Source organism: Rhipicephalus sanguineus, chromosome 6 (genome assembly GCF_013339695.2).
Source record: "Rhipicephalus sanguineus isolate Rsan-2018 chromosome 6, BIME_Rsan_1.4, whole genome shotgun sequence".
In the NCBI taxonomy this organism is placed as follows: Eukaryota; Metazoa; Arthropoda; class Arachnida; order Ixodida; family Ixodidae; genus Rhipicephalus; species Rhipicephalus sanguineus.
In genome coordinates, this window is record NC_051181.1 from 161,420,122 (window position 1) to 161,437,972 (window position 17,851).

Sequence of the window (17,851 nt, forward strand, 5' to 3'; positions counted from 1 at the left end):
GGCAGCAAACTTGTCTATATCATTTTGCGTGCTCCATAAGGGAAAAGTAAAAAAAAGGAAAGTAAGGCCTCATCCTTCTAAAGCATAGCGTTAAATCCCTCTCAATATACGATCAAGGATCTGAAAAACGGGTGCTTCACTACAATTCTATCGTGCGAGATTCTCTACCATGGCCAAACACTAAAAGAAACAGCTCGCTACCGGTTACCTGCAAAGAAAGCGGGATCTTGGAACTTCGTTCCCGTAAGAAGGAATCTTCCTTTGTCAGGAAGGAAGAAAACTTTGCTCACTGTCACCGGCCGGCCTGCCGCGCGTCAGCGGAGAGCGAACTACGGTCGCATCCGAGCGCAGTTCCCGTCACGATATCGCTGACAGGTGCGACACGAAAAGAAAGAAAGAGCATACACGCCATATAGTGATACAGCAGCGCGGCTCTGCGAATCAATAGCGGAAGGGCGAAACGGAAGTTTCTTATCACCCGCATATATCCCCTGGCAGTCATTCTTCCAAATTCGAAATACTGCAGGTAACGGAAAACGGGGCGCCCTACGAATACCGTCTTTTCGAGTATAGTGTCTCCGCATTCAATGCGATTGGCCCTACTGACTCCACACGATAAAAGTCTGACGCACGATAAAAGTCCTGACGACGCTTCTTTCATTCCAATGTCCCTAATTACAGCTTGAAACAAACGCTGAACCTATTTTCACGCAATAATCAGCCCGATTGCAGGGTTCGCTCCGAAAGCAGCTGTAGTTTCCCACGTCACCGACATTATAATACCCGTCGAAGGTTGCACGGCATCTCATTAGATCCACTAATTTGCAGCGAACAATGATTGCGCGGTTCCCATTGCGGTGCAGAGGCGGCAGCAGAACGCACATTGAGACATAGCTCTGTAAGCATACAATGCAGGGACATTCCGGTTACAGCGCGGTAGATTCGCCGTCAGAACATGCGCGTGCTTTAGCGCAAGAAAAAGACAAATGTCAATAAAATATAATGCCTCCTACGGATAACCGCAGAAATTCGGCAAGTTGCTTTCCTTTTTCCCGAATCGCAAATGAAAGGGCAGTTTTTTCTTCCTTCCTTCAATAATGCTGACGTCTACATACAGTGCAAAGCGTGCACTTTACATTTTTGCTCTGATGCATACGCCTGGACATGGTTCTCCTTTAGGGGGAGCAAAGGTTCAACGCAGCCGCCCCTTTGTTCTCTGAAGGGGGGTGTACACTATTGAGTGTACACACTTAACGTGTGCATACTCAGTAGCCCTAAACCCTGCGCAAAACGCAACAGGACCCGTCTCGACTCCCATGCAGGTAACGAACGAGTAGCGGCCTGCTCGAGTGGCGAAAAGCCGTGAAATTGGACCATTACAACGTCAGGTAAACTTGCGGTCACGGCTGTACATTTAGAAACCAGGTACTAACTAGTATGCCTATTCAACACACATACCACATGTTCTACTCAGTCCATCAAGATACATTCCATCATGACAAAACAGTGCGAACCGCGGGACAGCGAAAGAACAAACGTGACATTACTGTTATTTCACGGTTTGCCCTGGTCGTTGTTTCGGTGTCCCGTCGCTCGGACTGATTCGTCCCTAATGTATGTACGTAAACAACTAGCCCCACTAACGACCACTGTCCACTTTCCATCTTGACTAACTAGTCTTCTTTGTTGTCATGCGAAAATATGTAGCCTTCAGCACCATGCCCGCGTTGACCAAAACGTCAACAGCCTTTTAATTTCAGAATTTAATTCAGCGCAGGGCGTAGTTCACCTGTTGCAGATAACAACTAGAACTCTTCAAATCAAGATATGCCTCATTTTCAATGCATCAGACGAACATTCCTTAAAAAGTTGCAACAATCAACTACCATATGAGTTCAGTTTTGAGGAAAAGCTTTCGCGTACATCATGATATGGTATACGCTCCCTCGGCAAACGCTATGAAGAAATACGAAATACTTCTTACATTCTACAACAAAAAGTGAACAAATAAAACAAATTAATTATGTTGAGGCACCTTTCAAAAATAAAACGACGCAAATACGGTGCTACATCACTAATGCCCTGCAGCTAATATTTTCTTATAACTGAGCTTTCCAAGCTCTTTTTATGCCTCCAAGAAAGTATCTTCCTCTACGCGCTAAAACAAACAGGGTTAACGGGGCAGAAATATTTAATTTCAGGCCTGATTGTACCAATAAGATTATGTAAAAATGGAGTGAAGAAAAAATGCGTGCTTACTGAATATAACTGTTTATTTTTTTATTCCAGAATGGCAGCGTAATTTTTACACGAAGACATGAAAAGAATCGAGAATATATATCCAGAAAGCAAAGATAACGCCTAAAATTCACTCAGATGAACAGGGCGGAATGTCTCGGCTGTCACTCGCACACTCTGCAAGCAGGCCGCTTACTTGCTCAGAGACTGCGCCATCTCCGAGGATCCTTTTTATTGAATGAAGTAAGATAAAACGAAAGAGGGTGTGTCGCTCAAGAAACGCAAGCTACGGACACGAAGAAAAGACTTCCGCATTCAAATCCATTCGTGCGACAAAATACGAGAGCACGCCGGCCCCGGAGCAAAATCATAGGGCATGGCACGAAACATGGGAAAAGCCCCAGTAGTGCGATGATGATGATTATGCGAGGTAAGGCAGAAAAAAAAGGAAAATATAACAAGCACAGGCGAACGAAGACCAGCCGACCTCGCCACCTTCAACCCACATTTTTCGCGGCGCCCTGCAATTCGCTAAAACCTTCTTGCTCCGCGGAGGTAAGCATTGCGTCGGTGCCTTCACTGTATCGCGTGCCACGGGCGTGCGGCGAAGCGCGCGTTTTCCGAGCAAAACGCACCCAGACACGCAGCTAAGCGTGTCTTGAACATCGGCTGTCTGGGGCGAAGAGGACGGGGGTGTGTTCACCCAGCAAAGGAGGATGGAGGGGCAGTAAGGGCGGAGGGGCGCATCCAAGAAGAAGGTTTCTCAGCCCTAGGGCTTCTTGCACTCTTCCGACAGTTTTCTTGGGGGCTTTCAGTGGTCTTGTTTTCTTCAGGGCTTTCCCGACACTCTCACTCTTCCCCGTTCCCTCAACTCGCAGAAAAAGCAACCAACCGACGTCCTCTCAAGGTATATATATAAACACACGTGCCCGGCCGACGCGGCGAGCCGATGGAAATCTCTCGCGCAGCGGCAGCCGCCACCGCTGCCGTCGCCACATGCACGCAAACGCAGCCCCGACACAGCACGAACGCCGGACGCGAACGCACGAACATCGCAGCCTGCGATCCTCCCCATTAATATTCCTCCGCGTCCCTCTCCTACGGCTCCCGCCGCTCTTGCAGTGCCTCTCCCCACTCCTTCGTCCACAAGCTTCACCGCTCCCTCTCTCCCCATTCCAGACATCGCACTTCGCTTCCTCCTCGCCCCTCAGCGGCGGCCAAGCGCGCAGCGCCGCCGCCCCCGTCCGGCGCTTCTCCCTCTCTGGACCCGACGTAGCAGCGCCGGATCCCCCACACCGACGGCCGCGTACTTCCCCATCCGCCACCCGCCGCTCCGGTTCCGTCTTCCCCACGACGGGACACGCCAGTTGCTCGATCCGCACGCATCGCCTGCCGCCGACTCCCAATCTAATTTCCGACGCGCACTTTCTGCGACCCCGCGCGCGCCCCCCATCACTGCGAATTTGCAGCCTTAACTTTACAGCGAAGCAAATAAATAGACTAAAGTTTAGAGGCCAGGAACCTTTCTGCTCCCCTCTTTGATGCCTTCCGCATCCTCAGGTAACTCCGCGTTTCTATAATAGTGTTATCTCCACTTCACGTGCCTCTTCGACGAGTACGCGCACGGGCCGAAAAACAAATTTAATATAGCCGACATCTTCGGGGGGCCGTGCAAGTCAAAATAAGGGAACGGTGCAAAGAGTTGGAGTTCGGGACACCGAAGTTAAAATGCGGCTGCCGCGTCCCGGGAGAAGAGCAACTACTTGCGCGTCTTGGACACCGGAGGTATATGAGACCTGTCATCGTATCAGTAGAGGTACAAGAGTTATGACGTCCTTCAGTAGCGACGCTCAGGCCGAATAAGCGACGTGCGAGATGAAGACGAGGGAAGACCGTCAACAAGCTTCCCGAGACGGAGCAACTGGTGGTGGAAGAGCGACAAGCGCCGGCACGCTGTTTGCCGTCGGCTCCCTGCTGCTCGCCGCAGCGCCCTGCTTATCGTTCGCCGCGGGATTGGGTAAGTGGGCGCACGCTCAGTCTTCTCCCCGTCATCATCGCCGTTATTATTCACTTATCCCGACCGCTTCGTTCGCTCGCCAAGTGCCCCGCGGCTTCGTTGCGGTTTCATTACGTTGGGAGCCGCACGTTCCTACGAACCAGTGCACTTCTTCTGCGACAAGCTCACGTGATTTTGTTGTTTAGCATAAACGGGCGCATGTTTTCCATCTCAAAATTAAATTTGAGCGATCTGTGGTACATCCGCACACACCTGGATAATGTCGGAGCGGCCTCTGTTCGGCAGCTAGGAAATTTATTTATTCGAATGTTTGCCTCTCATTACACTTCATATCTCGATTACTGCGCTTGATGCGCCAGCGGTCCGTAGCTTTCGAAAGAGAGAACGTTTCTGGGAAGAAATGCTAATCGGGAACTAAATTATATCAACACGTTAAGTTGGGAAAACACTCTTGTTTGGCCCGAAATTAAGAATATCAGTCTTAATTACTCCATCAAATTCGTTAGTTTTGTTGACTGGAAAGGCGGTGATCAAACATTTTATCGCATGCGTCGCAGTATACTTTTATGTCAAGCAACCAGCTTTTAACTCCCAGATGTCTTCAGCAGTTCATTGCCCAATTTATTTTCTTTCTATATTGAGCGCCAGAACGTAGGGAAAATCGCCCAGTAGTGCTTCCCCTTCACGGATGACCTTAAGTTTGCAGCCTTTGCCAAAAGCTTCGAAGTGATTCTGTGAATAAGGATACCTTATTGTGCCAAGTTTGTGGGCGAGATACCTTATACGACGTGCGACTATTGTAATCTCGTGGGCTGTAGCTTCTTTATTATTCATTTATATTCAATGCTGCCAGTCTCTTTCCGAGACCATGGCAGGTAAGCGTACAGGTTGGACATGCGGGGGTACAAGGATACATCATCACCACACGATAAAACAGAAACAGGAATCGAGTGCAGTGGAAGTCATCACGAAGGTCTAAAAATTAAGTTTCCTAATGATAATTGTGAGTGAGTACCGAGCTTATAGTTTATGAACAACAAATCTGTAAGGCTTATAGTTTATACACGCATATAATAGAAGTAATATACAAAGCGAACATTTTTAATCTCAGATAACACAATGTAACCGACAGCAAAATATAACAGAAAGTGTACATGAAATGGAGTGGTACACAGGCAAGTAACAGCAAACCTGGAAACACACTTGGCCACTAATATGCATTCAATGGTGACGAAAAGCACCTGAGTGTGGGAGCGTTACTGCATTAACAGATGATACTCTCTATTTTTGAGGCAAAGGCTAATAATGAATTCGCGGTAGTAACCGAGGGACCTAAACAGGTCCACTTCCTGACAGGACGTGGAAAAAAAAAGAATGCTTGAAAGTGTAATTGTGGTAACAGTACTTTTTTAGTTGTGTCAATGTTTGCCCCGGGTTACTCGGGATTTTTATGGACGGATGTATAGCGCTGAGTTGTGAAGTAGCTGGAAAAGAAATTTCAGGAGCGCTTGTTTTGCTCTAATGGCTAGCGTCAGGCCACAGCTTGTTAACATATTTGTGGGAGAATCAGTGCGCTTATATTTGTCGCAGATGAATCCTGCAGCCTTCCTCTGTATATCTTCTAGTTTTTTTTTATGATAGTGACTGTATAAGGAAATCATACTGTGTAAGCGTCTCCTAATAACGGTATAAGCGTAGGTAGTATAGGCTAAAGCCTTGGTAGATTGAGGGGCCAGCCGGAGGCATCTGTGAAGATGAAAAAGCTTGCGCAGAGCAACTGAAGTAATATTGGAAAGGCACACATGCCATCTGAGATCTCAAGCAATTATGACACTTAGATATTTTTTGTTCATTCTCGTTTTGAAGCCTAGTGCATTTAATGCTATAATCATAATTGATAGCTTCTTTCGGGTTACTGTCATACGTACTGTTTTATTTTTAGTTTTTTACCAGGGGGGGGGGGTTGAGGCTTAATAGACATTTGCCACGTGTCGCACCAGTTGGAGAGAAGGTTTAAGTAGTCAGTTAGTGCAAGGTGATCCGAATGACTGTTAATTTCTTGGTAAATAATGCAGTCATCGGCGAAGAGCCTAATATTTCAAGTTATATTGTCTGTGATGTCATTACTAAAAATAAATACCAAAGGCCCCAGAACAGAACCTTGTAGTATACTCTGGACGTGACAATCAGGATTTCTGATGGTACTTGCTGAAACAGGACATACTGGGAACGGTCAGTTATAAAGTCTTTAATTCAGCGTGTTAATAATCCATATCCAATGATATTTCGAAGCTTTGCAATTAATTTGTAATAAGGCATCAAACAGGGCATCAAATGCCTTGGAAAAGTCTAAAAAACGGCAGGAAGTGGAAAATGGAAGCTTGCGATGAAAAACATTGTCTTCTTCAAGACATTCATTGTCTTCTTCAAGGCTGGAACTCCCTTCCAGCCTTGAAGAAGACAAGTCCACTTGTCGAAACGTCGGCTCGAGCACCCACCCCCTGTTTACGGATTTTTTCATTGGAAAAGCCTAGCAGTATGATATTTATTTGCGCGCAGTCGTTAACAGACAGCGATAAATCATGAAAAGCCTCTGTTAGTTGCGTTATTGTCGATAATTTGCTACGGAACCCATGTTCGCTAGATGACAAAATGCCGTTCGTCTAAAAGAAAACGGTTAAGTGTTTTAAGAGTATATGGTCCAATATTTTGCACGATGTACTGGTTAACAATATTGGTCTGAAGTTTGGAGGGCCGTCGCTATTTGCTGTTTTAGGAATCGGTGTTATTTTAGCTTTTTTTTTTCAGTCATCAGGAAGTTTTGGTACAGCGAAAGATATGCGGAAAACGAACCCAAGGTATTTTCTGCACCATTCTGCATATAGCAAAAGGATTGGGGATGTCGTCTGGTCCCGAAGATTTTTTTTGGTCTAGTTTGAGCAAAAGACTAAATATTCCTGCGTCACTTACTTCTATTGGCTTGACTCCCGCGATATCGGGAGGGGAAGAGGCGTGTAAGCTACGGGATTCTTGCATCATCTTTTGTGAATATTGGAAGAAGTTATATGCCTGATGTAATAGAAATAAGCAGCAGTGCTAATTGTTAAGTACATAGAAAATTTATTCGCGTATTTTTTTTATTTCAAGGAAATTTTCTTAGGCGACTTTACAACGACTCGCGAACTTATCTTGTTGAGTAGTATTAAAGATTTTTTTTTCTATAAGGCCCGTGTCCATCAGTTCACTTTGTAAAATCATCGAAACGGGCAGCGCGAAAAAAACAAGGACAAGGGAAAGACTACACACCACAGAGCGCTCTGTGGTGTGTAGTCTTTCCCTTGTCCTTGTTTTTCGCGCCGCCCGTTTCGATGATGCATAACCAATTCCAACTTGCCCAGATATTAATTCTTCTGCACTTTGTAAAATTTTTACTTGTACGCCAATTTAGTATCACAGCAGGTACTAAAAACTGTAACGTTAGCCTCGCTGTTTGCGCAGTATATGCCCTTTAATCGCATATAAAGCGGCATGAAAATATTGAGTCGTACGGCGTAAAATTGACTTTATTACTGAGAGCTAACCGATCAGTTGATTACAAAGAAACGTGGACGGTCTATACCGAGAGCGCAAGAAAAATTCTTCGCGCCAATGAGCCAGGAGTCAGGTAAGACAAAAAGAAAAACAAATGTGATGTGGAAACGGTGACAAGCCGCTCGCCTGCTCAACGTTTGAGCTGAACTTCTTTATAGTGCATTAAGATGTGATTAGCATTTAGACACGTCGGAATTTCTAAATAAAAAAGAAAAGTTACTATAGATATGCATTTCATTATTAAACTTGGAAGGGCCCATACTTCACAGTTTTAATGAATCCGCCAAAAGAAACCTGAACTCGAGCGAATAAAGAAGACCGAACAGCGTTCTTCAGAAATGAAGGTTTCTATGAAGAGCCGACTTCAAGTTTACTAGGCTGAGTGTGTAATCATAAGAGAAAAATTCGTGGCTAGTGATTAGGCCTACCTAATGTTGCAGTAATACATTCAAACGTTGAAGGGTCATGTTTTCTGTACACGAGTTACAATATTGCAAATAATTTTTTTCTAAAGATGAGCAGTATTGTAGAAGTGTCTTAGGAAATAGAATAAGAGATGAAAAGGAGAAAATGCTCAAGCCTTGGTACGTTCGAAAATCCATCATGTACACATGGTGGGAATAATTCATATGAAAAATTAGAAAACTTTTTCGGTTTGAGGTCAGTCAAAAAAAGCCCATAACCTTTAAATAGAACCAAATAGAGATGAAATTTTACAGCGAAGTTGTATAACTCTCGTTGGTCGGAAAAGTTCGTGGCGTAAACATAAAACGCCAGGTAGAGCCCCTAAACCATCAACAGACCCTCGCGTTCGCGTGCTCTTCTGCCAGCAGATGCGCGCGCTCCTTGCCATTTCACCTCGGACGCAGAGGAAGGGCATTCGGAGAGGTGGACAGACGAGCCGACGAACGCGTTCACTGTAGACTCGTGCACAACTGCAACGCCACAACTAAATTTCGGCCTCTGGGTGGTTTAGGGGCCCTTTAACAATTGAAGGCAAACGACATATCTTTCCTTGCAATCAGGCATACAGCATAGAGATCAGTATTCGTTTCAGTAAACAAAACCATAAAACAAGCATCAAAACCGCACGATGGATGATAAGGCACCTGTGAACAATGGAAAGACCCTCCTACGCGTTCTCGGTATAGATGAGGTTTCAGCTGCTTTGCACTTCACACGGGGGCTTCGAATGACGTCAAACGGCCCTTCCTTCTCCCCGAATGTGTTTCCCGCTATCATATATAAAAGGAAGATTCGTCTAGCAACTCATTCAGTTCGTTCTAAGACTGCCATGGGTAGACCACGGAAATTACAGACACCAGAAAAACAGCGTGAATACAATGCTCGACGAAAGGAACAAATTTGTCTTGCTGAAAATGGTCGCCGAACCAATCACGGTCTACCACAGCGACAACAAATGGATTATCACTACCACTACTCTAAAGTAATAAAAACTCACAGGATCCCTTTTGCGCACACCTAAGACGACTGGATGGCGAAAGCCAATTTCTTTTTCTTCTCAGTCGATGTATTGTTCCTGCGCCGCCACCCTCAGAAAGCTTTCTGCACCTAATGTGGTTTTACATCGTCTCCTGTATCGGAGGCACCTCACCTGGTCTTGCATTGCCTCCGAGATGTGCCCACGTTTGACCAAGCGGTGATGGCGTGTGATGACATCATGTGACGTCAGTTGCGATGACGTCACATATTTTAGCGACTTGTGACATAACCACGTGATTTTTTTTTTGCGTCACTCGTGTTGACACCGATGGGAGATGCCGACGCGGCACGCCGGTCAATTTTAGCTTTTGATGAGGCATCTAAGGCTTTCGCCTTAATAAAACATACCTCCTCCCCCCCCCCCCCCCCAATCAACATGTGTGGTGTTTGATACAGCTTCGCTGGGCATTGACGATCGTAGGGCGGGATGGCGGCCAAATGTTTTTGCTGCATCACACCCCTGAAGCCTGTACATTCTTAGGATGTTCAAAACAAAAATTCACTTTCTTGAAATAAACGTCATTTTAAAGGGTGGCGACATACCTTAAAGTATTAGGAACGTGGGTTACAGATTCAAGCGCTTTCCTGCGGCCCAAGAATAATCAAGCAAAGGGTAAACTTGCTTCGATCTTTCTTTTATTGTTTTTTGCTTAACAGAATATGTTCTAGGTTCTTTCTTAACGAAAGCAATGCTTATCATTGGACATAGTAATGTACTTGAGGAAATTTTCGCTGCAAATCTTTATAACCGTGTTTAAATATTTGGATCAGGTAACACTGACATTTGTCGACCTTTGTTAGAAATGTAGCCTGAACACCCTTGATACTATGCGCACCCTGGCTAGCTTTAGTGCCTTCGAAACACACAAATTTGGTGCCTGAACGTATGTTCATCAGAAGGTTTAGGGCAATTGCTTTCATTTTGGGGCTTCTGATTGCAGTATGACCAAAAAGACTAGAAAATATGCCCATCATATCTTTTATGGCAATAGTAAGACATGTCAAGCAATTTGTTTTACAAGTAATTGATTAAATGAACCTTCGTGGTTCATTTCTCATACACGAGCGCGTTATCAACAATTGGGCTCAACGCGACAGTAGTTACAATGCTGGACCAGAGAAAAAAAAACAGCTGACGAGGTGCGATAAAGAAAACGCGCGCGGCCAGAGAGATTAACTTATAGCAGAAGCAAATCCTCCTGCACGCTGCGGGTGGCCTCATGATGCTAATCGTAGACTATCGAACTTTGATATATCGTATGAACAGTAATGATTTCAACTTGAATAATTATGCGTACGATTTTATTTCATAAATGCGTTCACAGTAGTTTTCAACACGAAAGTGTTTTATGCCGTGGTCCACCACGGCTCCACTGACCTACTTCCGTCACAGATATGACGTTGTAAAATATACGCTAACAGATAAAAACTAGAAGAAAAAGTTCCGTCGCCGGGAGTCGAACCTACGACCTATCGCTCCGCAGCGCGTGGCGTGAAACCACTCGGCCACAGAGCGTACGTTCTTCAGCTTACTAACGGCGAGCTGTTTATACACACCATTTACCGTTGGCGGTACTCAGAGCTCGGTAGCACAGCGTGTTTGTTTTTGTTATCACTTGCGCGATGGCGCGAAGGGCGCGGAGGGCTGCGCTTTAAAGGTCATCGCCCCGTGCGTCGCAAATCGAGCGCGCCTCTACAGGGGGTGTCTCTCCTGCGCGCGCGCTTATCTCGTGATGGGGGCGGTTTGTACGTCTTGTGCTTTCACCGCAAGTTTCCGTTGACGTTACAGAGAGCACGAAAGTCACTTAGATCGCTGCAGCGGCCGCGTTCCGAAAGGAGAGTGCTGCTCATACAAAGAAGTAACAATTGTGACAGTTGTTAGTTCGCGCTCGTCTTGTGTATGTTGTTTAGAGCACTCTGCAAGTTTCGAGCGGCTTGCCGTCCTTCGCGTGACATTACAATTTGTTCGCCTTTGTGCGGATACATTGCGCAATAAACGCTCAACTACCCCTGTGAAGACACGTTTTACTTTCGTGTTATACCGATTCCTATGAAGGGGGGATCAGTCATGTTTTTTATAACGTGCATAATCACTCTCGTACAGGGGTTTGTTAAAATTAGTTCTGATGGTATACAAGTGATTCTCTATTTGAGATACACGGGAATGAGGTTTTTGTGTCATCAAACTGTGATAAAAACACCTCATTCCTCCTCTTTTGTTTGGGTCGGCGGAGAGAGTACGAAGCATGCACATATACGCGCTAAGGTGGGCAGTTGCTGCCTTGAAGTAGACAGGGCCGCTTGTCGAAACGTTGGCTCCAGCGGCACCCTGTGTTCCAAACATTTTTCATCGCTTCAAGATTCCATCTTCTCCAGATCTTCTACCAAACTATGGCAGTCATTCATGCAGTAAATGTTCAGTTTCGAAAAGCGAGCCGGCCGTTTACATGCACGCATATCCAGCTTAGCCAAGCACTGTAATGACCCGAGCACGTTCACGACGAATCACACAGCTCCCTGTCCACACACGGGAGCCTCCTAAACTCCTCAAGACGCCAACCATCTCGCGAAGTCCAAACTCTTGGGGTGCTCACTCCGCCTGACAGATTGACCTTTCACGCAGCGCCGACACGGTGTGGAACAGAGCCGAAGCGCGGCCGCGGGTGGCGCGAACATCCCTGGTGGCTCTGAAAGGGACGTAATTATTTGGAACGACGACGTGCAAACACTTTTCCCTCATCACCCCGGCAGCCGCGCACACACACGCCTCTCGCCGGCGTACGTGCCTCGGCGGAATTAAACCCTCGCGGGAATTGGAAAGCGGGCACCGATGCAGCGCGCAGCCGATAGTGCCCAGCGAACACGGTTGGAGTACAAAAGACGGCCAGTATTAGAGCAGCGAGAGTGCTGTGGATGTGCCGAGAAACGAAGATGGAGGGGGGCAGCGGCTGCAGGCGCATTGCGCTATTGAAGCGCGCGTTATTACCACCGAACCACCGCGTCAGGTCCTTCCATAGTGTCCCTTCTCTCGTCTCGTTCGCAGAACTAGTCCCCTGGTATGCGCGTTATACACGTCTGAAGCTGTACGCGACCAGCTGCAATTTCTTGAAGAGAACGCTAGAGATCTGTTCTACATTACGATGCTCAAAAAAAAAAGAAACAAGAATTGTTACATTGGCACGCCAATCTTCACTAGCACCAACGAACGAACGTCAGTGGCGTGCCTGGGCGAGTTTATGCAGAGAGTTTTCTCTCCGAAATTGCTCCGGGCCCGAGTGCCTCAAAACGCGGCGAGTACTTTCTAGAACCTCGAAATTACCGGAAGTTTTCCTACAGCATAAATGAGGCGGCAGCTTGCGGGAAATCGCCGTGATCTCGAGAAACTGCCGGCCAAGTTATCTGCTTTCGGGCGAACTTTGGGCTCCAAGGAGCCGAATCTGCGTTTTCCACGGCATCGAAAGTTTAGGCATACAGTGCTTCCCATAACGTGCACCTGCTTGCTTTATTGATCATCTAGGCTAAAAGAGGTCATGAGAACTACTTTACGTTTTCTCGTACACTTCTGTGTGTAGTCTATGCGCCATTTTTTGGCTTACTTTATTAGGTTCTGTTAACTAAATTAGGTTCTGTTAACTAAGCTTTCAAACAAACAGGTCCGTTAAATTTTACCTGCATTACAAATGCGCCTCAAGAAGTGCACCCTCGTTCAGAGTGAAATCAAGCAAACACACACATCTAAACTTGACAGTACAGTGAAAATTTTATTTGTCGATCACAACGCATACTATAACTTGTAAGTGTTAGGTCACTGCAAAATGAGCGACACATTTTGTTCCGAAGTCGCGTTTATTACCTTTGCCATCGTTGACGTCATTAATATTATTCAAAACAAAAGAAACATATGCTAAAATATGCAGTGTTTACAACTCCTTGCGTCCGACGAGATACAAAGCGAGATTAAACAATATGTGCTCTTTCAAGGCTGAATAATAACAACTAGGCCTAGACTATAATGCGCATTGACCGTCAGATGGAAAACCGAAAACGCAACGAAAACAATCCACTTCTGTTCTCTAAGTTCGCAGGATGACCTTATACCGACCCACCTGCCTGCCAGCAATATCGCAGACCGCGTATACTGCAGCGTCCCTGACGCAGTGTAATGGAAACTACTAGAGACTTGTGATCACAGCTTTCTTACTTGCCACGCCACGTACAGGCAAAATATATTTATTCGCGTCTTTTAAGTTTTTTTCTGTCCACTTCTTTCCAGTTTTGTGTGTGTTATTGCGCTCATTTACTGCGGTAATTATTCCGACTGCCTTATTACCTGCAACATAATATCAGTACGAAGCTCGGGTATGTTAATAACAACACAAGAACGCATGGTCGACAGTTGCTTCCTATGTATAGCCTCTTACTCATGAGCAATGCCGATATGATCAAGCTGTGGTACGAACGCGGCTCTGTAAAAATCAGGGCACGTATGTATAAAAATCTTTTAACCTAGAAATTTTCAGGTGGGATACGCTAAAAATACGGAGGAAAAAGTTAAGATCAAAAATGTTTCATAACATATTTCATTCCAGAACAGGTATAGATAAGGATAAGCACATATTTCGACCGCCCTACATCTCATCACGAATCGACCATACAAACAAGGTTAAAGAATACAAGTACAGAATTGAGTCGTTCAGGAGTATATTTTCCTCCACGCAGTTTCGGAATGGAATCGCCTAACCAATGATGTTACCACCGTCAACTCCAACACTGTCTTCTATTTCTTGCTATGATGATATGTTTCCAATAGAACAGTTCATGTTATTATTTCTTGCATAGATTATTTTGTTCTCATCAAGTAGAGCGAGTTCGGTGTGCAATGCTTTTTTACTATTGCTATGATATAGAATACTATCTATTGCAATTTATGCCTGTAAATCAGGGGCGTAGGCAGAAATTATTTTCGGGGCGGGGGGGGGGGGGGGGGCACCACCTTGATCGAAGTGTGGGCAGGGCAGGAAGATGTGGTTGAGTGTCATTTTGTGCTCTGAGTGCCATGGCAAGAAAAAAAATCGAGGGGGGGGGGGGAGGGGCACGGGCCCGGTGTGCGTGCACCCCCCCTGGCTACGCCACTGTTGTAAATAGGTAATTATTGCCAATTTTGTACTGTGCAACGCATCCCCCCCCCTGTAATGCCTTAATGGCACTGAGGGTACTGTGATAAATAAATAAATAAATAAATAAATAAATAAATAAATAAACATGAAAAAACGTGGGCAGCTTGCACTAGTGGTGTAAGGCTGAACTAACAGCGGAGCTTGTGGCCGACCTAGATGATTAGTAAGGTTTTATTAGCGTGGTCCTAATTATCACGACTTAATTAGCAAGGTCCTCTCTCTCTGTTCCTGTCTGTTTCTCTTTATTTCTTTCTCGCCTTTCTCTTCTGTTTATCTGTTCTGTGCTCTTTTACTGCTTTCTCTCTCTTTTGCTTTCTCCAGAACGCATGCGCTTTGAAGAAACGCCTACACTGCACATCCAACGTGTCAACCTCAATCGGTGTGCTGGCCATGGGCCTTAGTCTCCTCCGAATTACTAGGCTATACCGAGAACTATCCCAATTTCTCGAACTTACGTCACCAAGCGCAAACTGTCTGTATTTATAATCAGTCCTAAGAAGAAGAAGAAGAGGACGAAGAGAGCACGCGCCGGCCGCGTTATTGCGTTGCACGCGATAGGCGCAACTCAGTTTTGCGGTCACGCGAAATAGCGGAACGAAAAGCTTCAACAGCGCCGTGTTAAAAGTCACAGTTTTCACTCGCACATAGAACATACGACGTGCAGGTCGATGTATCGATTTCGACTTCATACGGAACACCACGGCGGCGCCGACGGCGACGGCAAAAACACGCGGCGAGTGTTCATATAATTGCTATCGCAATAAAAAATTCTAGCCAATACTAATATAGGACACAAAGCACTATTATGCTTACTGGTGTTACGGTCTGTGTGAAAAGCTTTGATTTAGTATAGTGCCGTGAGCGAACCTGCGCAAATCCACTGTGCCTTATTTTTTTTCTCTCTTACATTTCCTCGTTATATCAGCATAGCGTAGGCATCTAAATGCTCTCCTGTTTAAGCTCATCGCCCTCTTACATTCTTCTCTATTTCTAAGAGCTGATGTCCAATGATAAAAAGGGCGTACGAATGAATATCTTTATGAACATGCGCTCATAACGTCTGAGGTCGGGCCCCGTCAACATTGCGTCGTAGTGGTTTTTGCACGCACTGAATCGATAGTGGGACGCCGTCAAAACACCGATGACAAACTTATCGTCTTCAATAAAATATTGCCTTACAAACGCAAAAAAGAAAAAGAAAATGCAAGTATGCAGATCCTTTCTTCGGCTTTTAAGGAGGTACGCTTCAAATTTCGTGCTAATAAAGGCAAATACATAGCAATATACAAAGCCATAGGAACTTCTTAAGCCACAAGCACGAAGATCAGAAAGGATCTTCGTACTACACATCATTGCCACGGAGTTTAAACGATCGCGGAACGAACACGCTATGGTAGCGTTGCATGAAACTTTATGCAAGCTGCTACGCCAGCCGTTACATTCACAACGTCTTGCCGAAAACTTAAAAGGTCAAAAGTCAATGAAAGCATCGCGAAACTGAGAAGCTGTGTTAGTTAGCCTTAACGCCGTCGATGCTTCCACAACTCTTTCGACAAGCTACGGCATCGTTTGAATGAAGCGGCGGCTGCTCGTCGGCGCGTCGTCAAAGAAGCCTTTTCTGCGCTGTTCGCATTCGCGTGCTGTGTGTGGAGCACCTCGTATAACGACCTACAAACTTTGAAGGGACCTTCGTGTAGTGCAAAAACCGCGTGGAAGCGGTGATGCTCAAAGCTAATCCATCCGGTCTCGCACTCTGCCGCCGTCCCTCCGCCTCTGCTCATTTTTTTCTTTTAGTTGTGGCAATGTTTTAGCAAAGTGCTCAGTTAGATCCTTAAACCGCACCTTCTGCTTGAAGTACATTCCCCTTTCGTGAAGGTTGTGCCTATTAATTATGCCATATGCAAGGCGAAGCTAGAAAAACAGTATAATAACACGCAAACTACTAATCATATTAAGGCTAGTCGGTTAATCTAAAATCCAGGCACTGCGCGTGTTAACTAAGTCTCAAGAACCTCAACCAGATCTCACTGTCGAGTTGCTTTATTAAGTGGCGTATCCATCAGCTTAATACAGTCGTTTCGAGAATGTTGAGCTTCTTCTGCCTCCCCAACACTTTTAAGATGGAGAGTAATGGTCGTAGTTCTGTTCGCTACTGTTCACATAGAGCGGTTTGAAGCAGCCAGCTCTAAGTTTACCAACTAGCTCGGTGGGTCTCAGTAAACAGTGGGTCTCAGTAAAAACATGACCCTTATCACTTTAGGAGAATCTGAGCGTCTATGATCACCAAGAATAACGAGGACACAAACGTAAACCTCGTAGGCCATCGTAAACACTGCCATTCCAGCTTTCACGTGCTTAGCTTCACGCGCTCAGTTTCGCTTATGCGGAAAATATAAACACGGAGCTTTTCATCTTGTCGGCATTACCATACATTTCGTTATGTAACCTAAATAATAATAATAATAATAGTAGTAATAATAATAATATTAATAATAATAATAATAATAATAATAATAATAATAATAATAATAATAATAATAATAATAATAATAATAATAATAATAATAATAATATCTGGCGTTTAACGTCCCAAAACCACGATATGATTATGAGGGACGCCGTAGGGCAGGGCTCCGGAAATTTGGACCACCTGGAGTTCTTTAACGTGCACCTAAACCTAAGTACACGGGCCTCAAACATTTTAGCCTCCATCGAAAATGCAGCCGCTCCGGCCGGGATTCGATACCGCGACTTTCGGGTCAGGAGTCGAGAACTTAAGTAACGATATCAAAGCAGAATCTAAAAAGTAAATTAAATGACATTTTACGCAAAATTTAAAATTCATTTCACTAATATTTAAAAAGTCGATTGCTCATGTGCAAGCTATTCATTTAAACGTAACATATTTTTTAAGACGTCCAAATTTTCGTCGTTCGATGCTTAATTTATGGCGATGATTCGAGAGCTGCGAAAGCTCCCGCTTAGTATATGCACTGCCGCAATCATGATAGACCCTCTTTTGGCTTGTTCTTTGTGTTCGCCTTATTAAACACACCAGTACTGTCATTGGTTTCTTTACATTGAACTCATATATTTATACCACATGACAGATTATTTAGGCCGACCTCCTTTGAAATAACTTAAATGCCACTGTCCTAGCGTAGGTTTACGTCGCGTAGGTTTACGTCCCAGCGATAAGATGTAGGAAATTTCACTACGTAGAAACTCCATCGACGCATCAGTAATATCGGCGGCATACTTCCAACATCAAAAGTTTTCCTGGATTATTATTATTATTATTATTATTATTATTATTATTATTATT

General features: G+C 45.0%; 1 protein-coding gene across 1 annotated transcript in view; it reads left to right on the forward strand.

Moving 5' to 3' along the window:
- Positions 1-3,542: 3,542 nt before the first annotated feature.
- LOC119397674 (Down syndrome cell adhesion molecule) overlaps positions 3,543-17,851 on the forward strand; it is a 68,155-nt gene continuing 53,846 nt past the window's right edge. The window contains exon 1 of the mRNA XM_049417282.1: positions 3,543-4,255. Coding sequence (XP_049273239.1) covers positions 4,114-4,255 — 142 coding nt within the window. The 5' untranslated portion in view covers positions 3,543-4,113. The remainder of the gene's footprint in view (positions 4,256-17,851) is intronic.